Genomic DNA, 16,425 nt, shown 5'->3' on the forward strand with positions numbered 1-16,425 from the left:
TTAAGATGACCGAGTTTTGGCAATTTCATTGCGCCCTTTCAGAACAAAAGCATTCAGCTTTGTGTGCTTTTATCTATCTCTGTTTTCAGGCCCTCAGTGACTTAAGTGATGCATGTTTCAGAGGTGGTTAAAATTTATGAGAATTTCAGCTTGATTCTCAAAGGCAGATAATTTCTTTGCACATTTGTGGTGGTGGTAGCGTGCTTGAGACTAATGGTGTCAATATACTGAAATACGCCTTTGCCAGCTCTCTCCTGCTACCTTAATACTCATAATATACTCTGAAAATTGCATCAGGTAAAGAATGAACTTACAGATACACAAATGAATTGGCAGAATGGATTGTTTAATATTATCCCTCAGAAAAGACAAAAAGAAAGCTGATGAGTCACTTAGAAGGACAGAAATCTGAGGAGCTTAATGCATCAGATAAGTACATGTAAGGATGGTGAAAAATGTTTGCAAAAATAGCTGAATGAAGTTTGCTGCCAGGCTGCCTTGACCACTTCTCAAGGTGAATCGATCTGTGCTTCAAAGGGTAGATTTACCAAAGACTTCTATTTGTTGCCATTGCCTTGTAGACATTTTGAAATTAATCTCAATAACGTATATCATAAGACATACATATGCATTTATGTAAATATTTTAAAATGTACATATGTACAGAAAGAGATTCTAACGGGTGGGTGGAAACAGTGCATCTGCAGGAAGAATTAGATTTCCTTGTGCACCTCTCTTATTGCCCCCATATAATATAGTCATGAAAGAGAGAGATTTTCTAAAGGCATTTCAAGAAATTTTGACTGATACTCATTTTTATAGTTCTATTTTTAAATTGACTACATCCTTGCTTAAATACTAATTTGTAAGTGTAAGTAAAGAGAAGAGGAATTGCAAGGCAAATTGCCTTGACCAGATCTTGGATGACACATCCACACCCAGTGTGCAAAGCTCAGGATGTTCTGGCACATAACCAGAGATCTGGAAGGTTGTTAGGAAGTCTGTCTCTCTTGTTAAAAGCTCCCACGTATCCCCAGGCCATTGCTGAAATATTTGCATACCTTGTTCTTAAGTAAAATTCCTGAGCTTCCTTCCTAAGTGACTTGTTCCAGTGTTTAACTGTCATTTTTGGAGGGTGGAGAGAGGAGAGTTCTACATTGTTTGTGTCTAAGCTAGGCCTGTTGTTCTTCAAGTTCTTGTCTGCTTATCATCCTCAATGGATATGGAGAATCACTGAATGTCAGCTATTTTCTGATGTTTTATGTTTGATTCACCTCTCTGTCTTCACCCTCATTTCCTGACTAAATAAGATATTTTTGTGTGTTTGTGACATAGCTTGTCACAAAAGCAATGCTTTTACACTATCTGATAGTTTTCTTAAAACTTTCCAATTTGCCATATTTTTCTGTAAGTGCAGCAGTAAAACTGTTTCAATGTCCAACAGCAACGATATGGAAAAAAATGAAGTTTCATGTCTTATGCTAATGTGTCCCAGAATTATGTTTATTTTCCTTTTGAAATAATGGTGTGATCATCCAAATTTTAGTATCACCGATTCTTAAGAGATGCTTAATATGTTAGTGCTAATTTTCCGTTCATAATCCTATCATGCTTTGAACATTTTTGCTGAGTTTCATCATCATTAGACTACCTCTAGATTAATTATTAATATTAATTGTAAATGACAGTTGTTACCTTCAAGTAAGTTGCAAGTTCACTGTCATCAGCCAGTTTAATAAATGTGCTTTTTTATTTCAGTATTACAGTTGTTAAAGTTGAAATACTAGGTACTGAACATAGTATACACAGACCTTTGAAAGACCACATTGGTCTGTATTTTTCCAGTTTGATAGAGGGGGGAAAAAAAAAATACTACTCTCATAAAAGGTTTTTCAGGCAGTTACACAGCCACATAATAGACATTTCAGCCAGATTCTGTTTCCATAATTTACTTGGGAACTTTCTGCAGCTCCTTGAAGGTTTACTTAGATGACATAAACTGAAGTTTATCAAGGGTATTCTTTTTGCCTATCAGTATGCCCTTGAACCTGAGAGAGAGAGAGAAATTAGTGAGGTTTAATAGGACTCCATTTTCATTTCCTTATTACCCTACATTGTTTTGAAACAGACTTTAATAATTTTTTCTTATGTTTAGTAGGGATGTTGAAATTATTGATTTGTAATTCTGTTGGTACTGCTTCCCCTTTTAAAAATGGGTGTGTTTGCTTAGGGGTTTTTACTTTCAGCAATAACTGATAATGCTTCAGAAAATGCTTTCACTTGAAATCCACTCCAGCCCATCCCCCTTGTTTCATGAACTGTGCCTTTCTTGGGTAAACTGTACATTTTACCTTGACAGGCTTTTCAGTGCCAGGCATCAGCAGGCCTGTTTCTGCTAAGATTCTTATCACTCAAGTATGAAATCTGTAAGAATTTGAACTGAGCTTCTTAATGTATTACTTGGAATTTTCTAGGTAGGATGCATGTGTCCATTAAAAGCTCATACAGGGCTTCTTCAAGGTGAAACTAAATTTGAAATTTGCTGCCCTGAAGTTGGCTGGACTTGTGTGTGTGTGTCCTTATTCAAAAAGTGACAAAATTCAATTTAATGGCAGTGCTAGGCTGGGTGGGGTAAGAGGCTGGAAGGTGAGGAGAGAGTCTGTGAGGAGAGAGACATTTTACCAGCCTTTCACCAGTTTTCTTCCCACGTTCTCCTGTCTGTTTTCTTTCCATATCTTCCTTTACATTTACTGTCCCCAAATTTCTTGACTTATTGGAGCATCTCGTTCTTGAAGACATCTTACCCCTTCCTCTTAGTATTCTCTTGCTTCCCTGTAGAAGGGATAGTTTTCCTGACTTCTTCACCAAAACAGAGTGGAGGAGACTTTGTTACTTGTGACTGAGAACATCCCTGGTCAAATGCTGAGGGAATTATTCTGCTGGGTGACTGAGGTGGTCTTCAGCTAATGGCTGAGTATTTCTAGGGTGAGGGGTGTTGTTGTCTGGGTTTTTGCAACATTAGGCAAATGTCTGCTCTTCTACTGTGATGTAATGTGAAAACAGTTTACAAGAACTTCACCATTTTTCCATTGTAGAGTTAGTTTAAGTAAATGAATATGAAATGTTTTAGGAATTTAGACAGAAATGTTTCAAATTATTGTCTTCTCCATCTATTAATTTAATATTTTTTTTTCTTTTTGACAGCATATATGTATTGTTTCATTTTAACTAATGCTAAAAATTACCATTGAAAACACTTGCTGAAGATTCAGTTCCATACTTTGCCTAAGTCATTCCCATGTAATGGGCTGAGCTTTATTTAGGCAATGAAGTTAAGAAAAGACCCCAAAGCTAATATTGGACCAGTATCAGTGTTTTAAATGATAATGTATGACTTCAGTGGAGAAACAGGACATGCTACAGGTTTCAAATACTGATAGCAATATTGATTTCTTTACAACTTGTAAGAGCAGCTGATCTCTGGTAGAAATTGCTGTTGTTGGGCATTTCCAGCAGCAGAGCCATCATAACATTACTGGAAAGTGTTAAATATGAGTGCAGGCTGGAAAAAAAATAAATCCTATGCCTTTCTAGAAAATGGGAGCAAGACATCCTGAAAGTGCCGTTGTAATTGTATACTGGTATGAGGAATAGCTTAGCCCAGTGAATTCAAAGTGCTAAATGGTTGCTATTCCACTGTGAAACACTGCTGCTGAAAACTGCTTTACAGGCATAAATTTTCCTTTTTGTCAGTGTAACCTAGACCCTGTGAATGCCTCTTCTTTCAGAAACAACAGTTGCATGTTGCCTTCCTTGTATGTGTTCACAGAGATATGAAGAATAAACATGAAGTTATGCATTGTGTATTGCAAAGCTGTAACAAGGAATTAGTTAATAAATAATATAGTAAATTAATAATTAACTGCCTTGTCTTATGCCTTTCTGATCTTTGTCCGCCTGGTACTTCACAGGAATCTAGTTTGTCTTCCATCCCCACTTATCTAGTCATGCTTTCTCTTTTGTGTTTCCTCTCACTGTGCTTTATTGCCATTGCTCATGTTTTCTCAGTTTCCTCTGAGTATGTGGTGTTTACAGCCACTGCTACACAGTCCTGAGCCCTATTTTAACCGATGCATGAATAAAGCATAGTTTCAACTTTGTCCTGAAACTAACCATTTAATCAGTGATGTTAGAAAAGATAGCATAATAGTTAAGATGCCAGACCTCTAATTTCAAAGACATGATGTAGTTTTCTTCACTAATGGCAGTGATTTCAGACAAATTCCTAATACCAATTATTTGAGGAGAGCTCATGAATTTTCCTGTACTGTTTTGCAGGGGATTTCCCAAGAAAACAGGCAGAACTGCTAGGATAGCATCAGATGAAGAGATTCAAGGGTCAAAAGATGCTGTAATTCAGGATCTGGAAAGAAAACTTCGCTTCAAGGAAGACCTTTTGAACAATGGGCAACCGGTATAAAAACATAAAATCCTCTGGGGAATGAGAGTGGGCATCAAGGGTAGTTTCTCAGATGTGCTGCATATAAAATAATCCTGTGATTATTCTTATATTTTATAGATTTATTATTTTAAGTTGCATTTCCAAAGCTGCATTTCTGTAAGGAAATGTTTTCGCCTATCAGTCCCTCTTCTGTTGGGCAACTTTACTTGGACTTTTCAAAGCAGTGGATGTCTCAAAGATGATTAATTTGCATAAGAAGCCTGCACAGTACCTCAAGGGTATTTTCAGCTACCGAGGCAATTTGCTTTTGACTGTTCATCACTGAGTGGTTAGCCAGTAAGCATATGCATAGCTCGTGATCAGTCTAAGCTCATTCTACCGTTTGCTGAGCTGTCAGACAATGGAGGGAAAGAATAGGTGGTAAGTGGACAATGGAAAGGGACAGGGCAGTTCATCATGAGAAACAAATCCGTTAGGATTCAGGCATCATTAGATCCTTCAGCTGCGGGACTTTTTTGACCAGTAGAATAAAAAGCAATCTGTAGTACTAACGGGAAGATTTTATTAAGAATTAACTCTCTGCTTGAGAAGTCAAGAAATCAGTTAAAATGGGCAAATATATCAAACCATTGAAATGCACATCTGCAATGTGTCAATTTTTTGTGCATTTTAAGATACGCATAAAAGATAAAGTAACAAATTCTCAGTGCTGATAAGCAGCAAGTGTCCGAGGACTTGATTAGTGTTAGTAAGGCATGGACTTAAATATCTTTGAAGCAGGAATCTCTCTTAGAGGAAAATATTTTTTTTAAATGTAGAGTGCCACTCCTGTCCATGAAATGTTTTCAAAAGCATCTGAATGCCTCGGGATACCTTTGGTGTCACTGAAAGGTAGTGCACTTTACATTTCTCTGGACTGTGCTCAGGAGTTTGCAATGTTTGCTACTGTGTCTGAGGACTATGGTGTTGTAGCCCATTGTGTCAGACCACCTACTCCACAGCTGGCAGATTCTGGTTCTTAATAAGAGTGAAGTAGGGAAAATGTTCAGAGGTACTGGTGCTGCTGTGTAGCAGCAATGGAGAAAGGAACCTTTCTCCATTGGCTGCATAGGGTTTGGCAGTTTTCTGTAGCGGCTAAGCAAAACCACTCCCATAGTGTATAAGTTCCCATGTTTTCAAAGGAGGTGGTCTGAGCATGATTGTCAATGCCTATTTTGGAAAGTGAGAGAGTATGTTTGGCCTGGACAAATGAATGGAATGTCCTGAGAAAGCCCACATGGCCCAAGGAATAAAAAGAAACAACAACCCAAACTGTGATCAGATGATGTGGGAGACTGAACCAAGTAAACTCTGCTTTTGCACTTGCCTTGAGGCTTTTGCCTTGCAGATTCCTGTCTTGGGTGATTCTGTGTAATCATGGCTGTGGGCACTTAAAGTGATCACAGAGAAATTAAAGTGAAGAAAAGTTCATGACTTGCTTAGACATTTGTAACTAAGCCATGATTGGTACCTAGTTTTCATGAGTCTCAGCCTGCTGGTTTAGCTACAATATGACATCTTAAAAAAATTAATTAAAACAGGCTTTTTAAAAAATTGAAGAGTTAAATAAATGTAATGTTTTACTTTCCATTCTTTCTTCATTTTTCTGTTTAAATGAAGCATTTCACCATGTAATGAGTTCACCCTTCATTCACTGTTGATTTGTAAGAAAGTGTCAAAGTGCCTGAAATGTGTTATTGAATGTAGAAGGAAAAATAATAATTAAAAAAGTGAATTGTGCACTTCAGGTTTTTCTTTTAGCTTGCCTTACCTTCTTGAGTGTAAATTGTCTTTCATAAGCTGTGTCCTTAATTACCAACAGAGTAAAAAGAAATAGAAATTAAAAAAACTTAGAGAATATATTTTTCTATAAAGCTGTCATATTTTTGACAAAATAATCAAGTAGTGAAGTATCTTCTTAGCTTTTTTGGCAGAGTTTTTTGCCGTGTCGTTCTAAGGTTAAAATTGAGCAGAATGACTAGGAGTAAGATTTGGAATGATTTGACATGCACTTTTTTGATGGCCATGGTGATTTAAGCAGTTCCTATTGCTCATTCTTGCCCAGGTTCCTGGCAAGAAGATGGAAACACATGGCAGAGTCAGGGCAAGGGTTTGCTTAAGCCAGAAGAGCCACTTGTAATGCAAAAAAAATGCATTACAAACCATGGTAGAAAATTTCTGTTAGAAACATATTGCTTCTGTCTTGATTAGCATTACTTAAAGCGTTGATTACTGTCTAACTGCCTTGTAGTTCTTAATGAGAAACAAGAACTTTTCTTAATTTCCCTCTTCTTCATCCTCCTTTTATTTTCTGTGCAGAGATTGACGTATGAGGAGAAAATGGCTCGTCGGCTGCTGGGAGCAGACAGTGCTGCGACTGTCTTCAATATACAGGAACCAGAAGAGGAGCCTGCTATACAGGTGCCACATAATTCTACAATTTCATAGGAAAATAAAAATATATTTCAATTTTTCTTTTTTATGGGCTGTGATTCTCTTAAAAGAAGTCCTACATGAGACAGTAAATATACACAAGATAGGATGCTTTTGATTACAGGAGTCATATGTTACATATCAGTGGAGTAAACTGGAGGATCACATGCCTATTGCTCATTTTTTCCATGCTGAATAAGGTTGAGAGTTCTCAAATGTCTGCTCTCTGCTTTAAACTCTTCCGTTTATCCTATTCTGTCGAGACCTTTAAGTCTCTCAAGGCAAAAATACACCTACTATCTAGAAACTACCTTCTCTTTATGTGTGTAATCTGCACTTTTTTGGATGCAGACCAAAACCACAACAGAAAGTCTGCTTGAAAGGCCAGGTACATGTTCTCCTTTGTTAGATGCTGGAGCTGCTATTCGGAAATGTGTAGCATTTGTTTGCTTATGTTACCACTTAAAGTATGTCCTCCTGATAAAAACTCTGAGAAACTGTCATGGATGCCTCTTGGTCTTCTTTCTGCCTCTTGATCTTTTTTTCTACCCTTGCAGGAAGCTCGCTCTGTTGGTGCTTCTGTAGGGAGCCCTGTGGATATTCAAAAGGTTAATGTTTTCACCTTTTCTGTCTTGCTTTTTGTCCATTGATTATTTTTTTTTTCTCTCTCTCTATCGTCTTTTGCCCTTTCCTTTCTGCTGTTCTTGGTTAATAGTAAGAGGTCACCTAGCACTAGTAACTGGGGAGGTTTGGGCTGCACTCCTTTCCAGGCATTAAAGTTGTTTCTAAGCCTAATTGTCTGAGTGCAGCAGCTTAACCGCATAACCGCAGTGATGGTGTGTGCTCCAGGAGCTTTCTGCCATGATAACATACACTGATCCTAACTGCTGTGCATCCAAATCAGCTGCTCTGTATATATACCATATCTACTTTGTTGTTTACCTTGATGATAAACTTTCAAGGAACAAAGACATTTTTAAAAATGTCTGCAGTTTATAAAAGTATTTCTCTCTTCTTCCACTTTTACTGTTATTGAGGGCTATGAGGGGTTCTGTGACCAGACAGTAGAAAGACCACACATAATTCCCACACCAAAGTCAATGGTAGAGAATGGGCATGTGAAAGGAGGTTTCATAGCAGATGTGTTCTCTCTTAAATAAAATAAGGGTCAGAGACAATGGGAAAAGGTCAATTGAAAGAGTGCCTGAATTTCTGCTGTGTGAGGAGAGTATTGGCTAATTTTTTTATTATTTTTTTTTTCTGCTTCTGAGCTTTCTGGCATTATCTTTGTTATCACTAAGATTGAAAGCAGGACTTTTGTACTGTGAAGTAGATAAGAGTGAACAGGTCAAGCAAGTGCATAACTCTGTGTCACGGTAACGTTCCCAGTATCTGAATACAGCATTTAAGCAAGCAGTAGGGTTTTACACAGGATGAAACTTGCCACTCTTCATCCTGTGTCTTTTATGACAAATTTTGTTTTTTAAGGAAGGAGTGACACTTTTAACCAGACAAAGGGAACCAAAGCAACAGGAATAGAGGGAGGCAACTATCATGGACTGCCAGTGTTACATTTTCTCAATTTTTTTCCCCTCATTTTACTGGCAACCATAACCAAAACCATTTTAGCCTTCTGGTGCAGCCTTTGGTACAGATCTATGCAAATAGCAGATGTGGACCATATGGTTTTCTGGCCATCTGGAAACAAATCCCTCCCCCCCATCTGCCTGTACCATCAAGGAAATATTATTGTGTTTCTTTTGTCTTTATGGACTGCTCCAGAATACTTTTATTCTTACAGGCTTTTTAAAAAATGGAAAGAAAGCAGCCAATTACTTTCCTTCCTCTTATAAATTAGATCCTAAGATAACATTAAATAGAATTTTTGCCTCATACCAGATGTCTTTCGTATAAAACAAAAGGGAAGTTATTTGAGGCACGGATTACAGTGTTCTTCAACAAGATACAGTTTCCTTTTATATGTAAAACCTTAATAGATTGTCAAAGATCCACAGAATGAAAAAAAAAAACAACACAACATACTAGGAACACATCTTGCTGAGCGATATGTTGAAGCTGGATACTAATATGTACCTTTCTTACTTGACAGGAATATAAAGTCTCCAGCTTTGAGCAAAGACTGATCAGTGAAATTGAATACAGGCTGGAGAGATCTCCTGTGGAAGAATCAGATGATGAGGTGCAACATGGAGATGAACCCACTGATAACAGTATGTCACCATATTTTGAGATAAAGCTGAAGCATTACAAAATCTTTGAGGGAATGCCAGTCACATTTACATGCAAAGTGGCAGGAAATCCAAAGCCAAAGGTAAGAAGAGAGTGTAAATGTTCCTAGAAATGCTCTGAACTGTTCTGTGTTGGTAACTTGCAGTGAGCCCCTGGACCCTATAGACTGCATCTTAAAGGAAGAGCAGACATCTCCTGACAAGACAGATCCTAGCTGGTATAAATTGTCAAATCTCTTTTGACATGACTCAAGTTATTGAGCTTTATAGTAGGCAAAAGTCCTACTATGAGGGTTCGTCTCTTAGTTACTTGCTCTTGAGACTTCATCTCAGCTACATTACCTAGAAGTAATACTTCCATCATTTTCAGAGGTACCTGCAGGGTACATCTGTACCACAGAATGCAGTGCAGTGCTAGAAAACCCCATGTGAGCTGGCACAGTAGTCCCAAAAGCAGCCTCATCAGGTTAACATGGGTAATTAGCTCAGGCACTGCAACATCCTAATGCAAAAATTGTTGCTTCTGCTTCAGAAGTCAGCATGGTATCTCAGTATTCTTTGGTGTTTCAGAGTTTGTATCTACACACCCTAGCAAGACCAAGTTTTATTGAAAGCTAGAGGAGGGCACACTAAAATACCATAAGCTCCTGTATATCCCAGCAGCAAGATGAGACATGATGGTGAGGTTTTAATGAGCTTCTGAGGGAGGGTTGGGCTTGGGAAGCATTTCCTTTTAGCAAATGTAAATGTTTATGTCATTAGTTTGGAAGAATGCCTTCTTTTGGTAGGTTGTGTTTAACCATTTCAGAAATTGCTTGGCAATCATCTGACTCATTATGCAGCAAGCAAACAGCAGTAGCTTCTTCAACTTCTTTGCCAAAGCCAGTATCTTCCCTGTGAGGTCCTTGGAGCTCTTACAGTGACCTCTTGTGGATAGGTGTTCTTTTCTTCTTAGACGAGATCAAAGATGCCTTTTCTCTTAGGTAAGATCTTCACAGTAGCAGCCACATCTAAGTCTCTCATCTAGTGACAGTTTTACAGATATTTAGGATTTTGGACAGAGATAAATGCAAATGTCTTTACATGTCCAGTGATACCGGTGTATGATACTGCACAAACCGTGAAAGAAAAAATGGACTTTGTCAAGTAGCAGAGAAAGAATGACAGAGAACTAGGGCTCCATCTACATTAACAAGTAGTGCAGACCAGAAGAAGCAAATTTGTAGAATGAGGTATCTATCCCTGCTTGCCTTTCAGGAGGTTTTACTTCAGGCTAGCTCTAATCTCATCCCACAGACTGAAGCAGATGCTGCGCATTAGATGTGTTCTTGGAGCACATTTTCTGGCTTAGTTTCATCTCAAAGGAATCCAATACTGTGCTCCAAGACCACAACACGATGTGAACCACTGTAAAGTAAGTGGGGCTGATCCGCATACTCATATCAAAAATGCACTCCTGCTTCAGACTAAACTGAAGACACACTCTGAGAAGATTAGCACAGTCTGACTGAAACCAAGCCTTTGATGTCCAGCATTACTTTTGAGGTCACAGTGCAGAAGAGTCCGTTGCACTGAACAAGGGTGGGAGGCAAACGTGTTGGTTGGTGTTAGAGGCACAGGCTGCTGGAGAGGTGCTCTTTTTGCCTGAGGCTTCTGACTGAGTTGCTGGATCACCTATTATGAGTCAGCCTTAGTCAACTTAGCCATTCCCTAATTTTCACAGTTTTCAATTAAGGTGTAGTTTCACAGTCATCTTAATCTGATCTAAGATGGGTGAAAGAGGATGTCTCCTTTCCCTCACTCTCCTTGTTTTGGTGTTAGATGGCACAGCCAAGAAACCACATTGTTAGTGCTTCCCCTGAAGCGCAGCATTACAGGGGACTGTGATGTGAATGCACGTTGATCCTCAGATACCATGTTCTGTTTTCCTGCAGCCTCAACCTATGCTCATTAAGAGGTGATTTGTTCTTGCACCTGGGACCATGACCCTTTATTGCATTCACTTGCAGATGCTTTCTGCAATTTAAGTTGCTTGGGATAGAAGGGATTTCAGGCCTGTTGGATGGTTGCTTGTCAGCTGGGCTTTGCAGATGTCAAACGCTGTATCTTCCCCTCATCTGCCAGAGCATGCCAAGATAGCAATTTTGAAATGCTTAGTGGCTGAGGGCTGCCCTTCTGCTGTCATTTTCTGAAGCTGGATGGAAGTGTTGTCCCTGAATAAATTCTTTACTTTGGCAAATGAAAAGCTGGAAATAATTTACTAACTTGAAGCTCCTCCCTTCTAAGTATTCTGTCAGCTCTGCCAAGGAATGGCTTTGGGAAGGACTGTAGTGTTTCTAAAATCTGGCCTTCATTACAAGGGATTTTTCTAAGCGGGTTGTTGGCTTGATTATTTTTTCCCCTGAACATGCCATGTAAATTGAATACTGATGTACAAATTCTGTTTTCATAAATACGACCTTTTATATCTGAGTCTACGTTGGTTATAACCTTCAGTGTAATGTAGAACAATTTTCTCATTAAAATGAGAATCTGTGGTGATACAGGAGGGATTGTGGAATACTTCTTTTTAAGGGATCTTTCTCTTCAGAATTAGGACAATGCCACACAAAAAGTTAATGCAACATGAATGTTGCATAAAGCTCGTGCTGCTCGCTCTTCACATGGCTGAATATAATTCTTAGTGATTAAAAATGCCTCTGCTGCCCAGATCAAAACCCCTTTTGTACTGTGTATTCCATTGTATTTGTAGTCATTACACATTGGTTTCTGAAAATCTGGTGCAAATCAAAGCAATCCAGATGCAGTGCTCAGTGCTTACATAGTGTAATGGTACATTTATTAAAGGTATCCTAGAAAATAAAACAATACTTGAGTGCGAGGGCCATTGTCTCCAGCAGTGGTAGTGTTTTACTTAGTAACTCCACGTCAGATGAAAGTAACATTAATAATTTACTACTTGTAAGTAAAAGCCAGTGATGCCAGTGCTTTTAAACTTAGTGGAAATAAGTATTGAACAACATATGCATGATATTTGGATAACTGGTTCAGTTAATATTTGCATGTATTTCCATGTAATAATTACTGGCATGTCTCCTGATATTTCTGATAAGCGCATTGTTATTAAATAATTACTACTTAATGCAGTAGATTTCCAAGCAACATTATGACACATGTAAAGCATGCAAGTTAAAACTCGTTTTTTGCAGCTATGTTGTTACCAGCATCCATTAGCATGTGTATATAAGTGATCAAACATCTTTTGCAACTCCAGTAAGTGCTCTGTCAGCTGATGAGAAGACATGACTAAATCTTTTGTTAGCACCACAGTCTCTGCAAGGCTGCTGACAGACAAAATGGGAAACAAGTATAACCAGCTAGTGAGGAAATGAAATCATTTCTTGTTACACATAATGCTTGTTAATATAAAAACCATACATGGTAATTAATTTTAAGGTTAATTTCCACTCATTCCCTCCAAAATTTTCTCCGTTGTATTTTTGTGGAATTTAAAAGTATAACCTTAACTTTTTCCCCCCAAGTGAGTGACTTTAGAGCTTAGAAATGTTGGCATATATGAAAAACCTGGCATATTAACCTCTACCAGGAATCGTGCTTCGTTTTGTCACTACATTTTTACTGGAAAGCCAGCACCCTTTCCTCACTCCAAGATCTGAATTCCCACTTCAGGAATTTGACTGAGGAAAATGTGTGTTTTCCTCATGCTAAATAGTCCCAGCAGTCATGCAACCAGGACAAATGCATTTGTTCTACGTTGCATGAGTTAACTTCACAGAAATTGCGTAGGTCTCCACACAAGTGCCTAAAGAAATGCTGAACACCACTGACCTTGTGGAATAATACGTGCTTCAGAAATGACAAGTGAGTAATGTTCTACTCAAATATTGGTTTGGGGAGCTGAGTACAGCCTTCCTAGCATAAATTTTTTCACATATTTCTGTGTGTGTTTTCAAGCATACTCCAGATTTTTCTTTTCATTCCAGCAGATTTCAGTTTCAAGTTTTATATTATTTTTTAAATATAGCAAAAAAAACCCCAAAGCTAGGTCAAAATACTTGAATTTTATTTTTTTTTTCACCTCAAGTTTGAGGCATTAAAAATACATCCATGTTTTTTGTGTAATTTATGGATTACTAGAAGATACTATTCTGCATACATCATTTTTTTGGCAGTCTGAAAGTAGATCTCGGGTCAGCCAGGGAATAAAATTATGTATCAGAAAAGTAATGGAAAAGACCTCTGTTTGATAGATCATGTAACTGTTCTGTGCAGCTTGGAACGGTACTGGTGTTGGCATAGAATTCCTAAAGGCCATCTATGTGCTGACTTGCTTTGAAGTATTTCCTGTTACTTTGTACAGCTGTCCTTTTCTGTAGATGCCTGTCACATCGAGGTGACACTGCTGGTTTCAATCCTGTGGTTACACTGAGCTGGCCCGTTCACACACTGAGCGGCTCAGCGCCAGCGTGAGCAGCTCAGTCCCTTTCTGGCTCTTTGGTCCAGTCCAGTCAGCATAATGGATCTGAGATGCAACTTTTGTTTCAACAGTGAGATCATTACTTCTATTCATCATTGAACTAATTATTCCTATAATTGCTTGTTTTATGGTCAGGAAAATAAATTAAAAAAAAAAAAAAGGCAAGAGCATTCTTTCTCCAGCTTCTTTAGATTGAAGTGAAATAAAAATTGAAAATTAGTGATCTCTGAAATGGAACTTTTCTTTGTAATGACATTTGTTTTCAGTTGTTGTTTGGCTGCTGCTCTGTCCTCAGGATGGGTACTGCCCTCATGCACCTGTGAATTTCCTCAGAAACTGCTCATGCTGTGGTCTTCCTCTCTGAACAACTGCAAATCAGTAACTTGTAGTGGAAGTGGCTCATGGAGAGTGGTTCTGCATTTATATTAGTTGATCAAACTGGCTTTCTTTTAATGCTTACCAGAGAGGTTTTCAGCAGTGAAGATTCATTAGCACTATTAATTAAGAAATGATGACAAGGAGCACCCACTTCTTATCAGCTGTGCCTTGTTTTTTTCCTGCAGATTTATTGGTTTAAAGATGGAAAGCAAATTTCTAAACGAAGTGATCACTACCGAATTCAAAGAGAACCTGATGGAACTTGCTCATTGCATACTGCAGCCTCCACCCTGGATGATGATGGGAATTACACTATTATGGCTGCTAACCCACAGGTAAATGAAGGTTTGGCTCCAGAGCAAACGTACTCCTGGACATAAATCCTCAGAAAACTATCTCATCTTACGTATGCATGATTTAATTAAAAGATGAAGTCACCATAAAGTATGTAAGTTCGATTTCTGTTTTCATCTTGCATCAGTAGGGTGGGACCTTTCTACCTCCAAGAGATTAGCAACTCAACAGCAGGTTTTTTTCTATGGTTTGAGGTTTCAGAGGGGGGAAGGGTGTTGTTTTTTAATCACTCTTCCACCGTTTGCTTCAGCTGATAACATCTCAGTATCCTAACTGAGCATACATTCTTTAAAGGGAGGAAAAAAAAATCCAGTTTACCAGCAGAAGTAACCCAATCCAGCGAGTTAATTTTTCTTTTGTTGACAGTACTCACTGGCTGAGGCCAACTTTTTTTAACGAGTGGGAGTATATCACACCTCAACATGTTTACATTAGTCAGTTCTGATTGCAATTCTGAAAGGCAAAATATTCTAGCCCCTCATATGTAGCAGGGGGAGGTCTCCTGTGTTGATTCCAGAATCTTAAGCAACATTTTTCTGAACCCAAAGCCAGTAACAGCTTTGTAATATTATTTGTTCTTCGCAGACCCAATACAAGAGCCGAGTTATACAACAGAAACCTGCTAGTGGATTTGACATAGCTAAACTTACAGTTCACACATCTGATCGAAGCAACTTTTCCAATCCACTTTTCCTACAGCACAGCAAATTGAGGGGAAAGGCTTGCATGTGAGAAATCAAGGCAGTAACGTAGCTTTAGGGAATGTAATGAATTATTTTATTCCGTAGCACCAAACATCTTGCCAAGACCCAGCCTGCAAGTAGAATCACACTGTAAAATAACAAACTGTATCACTGAGACACAGTTTAATCTAAGCAGGCGTGTTGTGCTCTGTTGTGAGTGTTGCTAGGGTTACCTAGCATGACACTGCCATTTCGGCCTTGCTCTCTCACTGCCCAGTCTGCTCACACTGCAGCCTGCTTGGGAGCACATGGGACTGTGCAGGCAGATGACACGCAAACAGCAGTTTCAGGCTGGAGCCCACAAACTGCAGTGCTTAAATCTAGGGAGTTTAAACATTATTTCTACATATACAAATAACAGAAATAAAGAAATAATAACGAAATAGCATAAGGCCAAGGGAATTCGTCAAGCTGGGAGCTTTTACACAGAGATGACCATTGTATTATAACACTTGGTACTATTTAAATTAAGGAAATTCGCAGCAGGTTTTCAAGTGATACATACATGCTAGGAAGTCAATCCTGTTCATCTTCCTGTAATTGCTGTGTTAGTGCATGTACAGAACTTCCATAGGTGGTGCTACTGGGTGACCCAAAGTCTTAGAGAACTTGGTGAATAAACCAAGTATTTGGTGAATAAACCTTTGTATTTGGGCACTGGATTCTGTCTCTGAATATTTAGAGCCTACTTTTTAGCATTTGTTACTCTGGATACTGCTCGTTTAATGAGCTACAGCAGTAACCCACAATGATCAGTTCTGGTCATTGATGACCCTAGTTTGTTTGTGGGTGTTTAGATGTACTAAAATGAGCTGGTTTTGTATTGTTTCTAGTTTGGGGATTGAAAAAGCAGTTTTGTTAAATGATAAAATTTTGCATCTGTGCTTTTTCCCCCTCTTTGGAGAAGAACCAGAAGCATCCTCCTCTGGCTCCCCTAAACAAAACATCTGTTTCACCAAGCCTGTTTTATTCTTTCTTTACAGTGTAACTCCCAAGCAAACATACTTATCTCTTCTACTATTTGCTTGCTTCTACTATGCATTTAACAGTACAATGGAGGCAAAGAAGGGCTGTGAGTTAATGTACTAGCCTTTCACACTCAAAGATCTGGATTCCAATTCTTTTAAGTCATCCTGAGTGGAAATAATTTTGGCATTGCCTCCTCAATTCTAATGGAAAGTTGTCCACATCTCAAAGCTATCACAAACTTAGGCAAATTTGGCAACCTTTCCTTAAGAAAAGTGAAATATGTAAATATAAGGGAGCCTA

At 38.5% G+C, this 16,425-nt stretch overlaps 1 protein-coding gene across 8 annotated transcripts in view; it reads left to right on the forward strand.

Annotated features, from left to right (window-relative positions):
- The window catches only part of PALLD (palladin, cytoskeletal associated protein), a 201,728-nt gene that overhangs the window by 172,368 nt on the left and 12,935 nt on the right, over positions 1 to 16,425 (forward strand). For 7 of the 8 annotated variants that reach the window (XM_051616443.1, XM_051616441.1, XM_051616444.1 and 4 more), the window contains 5 exons: positions 4,339 to 4,474; positions 6,821 to 6,922; positions 7,492 to 7,542; positions 9,045 to 9,266; positions 14,245 to 14,394. In XM_051616443.1, the coding sequence (XP_051472403.1) occupies positions 4,339 to 4,474; positions 6,821 to 6,922; positions 7,492 to 7,542; positions 9,045 to 9,266; positions 14,245 to 14,394 (661 nt within the window). The remainder of the gene's footprint in view (positions 1 to 4,338; positions 4,475 to 6,820; positions 6,923 to 7,491; positions 7,543 to 9,044; positions 9,267 to 14,244; positions 14,395 to 16,425) is intronic. The other variant, XM_051616446.1, reaches the window with a different exon arrangement.

This window comes from Apus apus, chromosome 4 (assembly GCF_020740795.1).
Source record: "Apus apus isolate bApuApu2 chromosome 4, bApuApu2.pri.cur, whole genome shotgun sequence".
NCBI lineage: Eukaryota > Metazoa > Chordata > Aves > Apodiformes > Apodidae > Apus > Apus apus.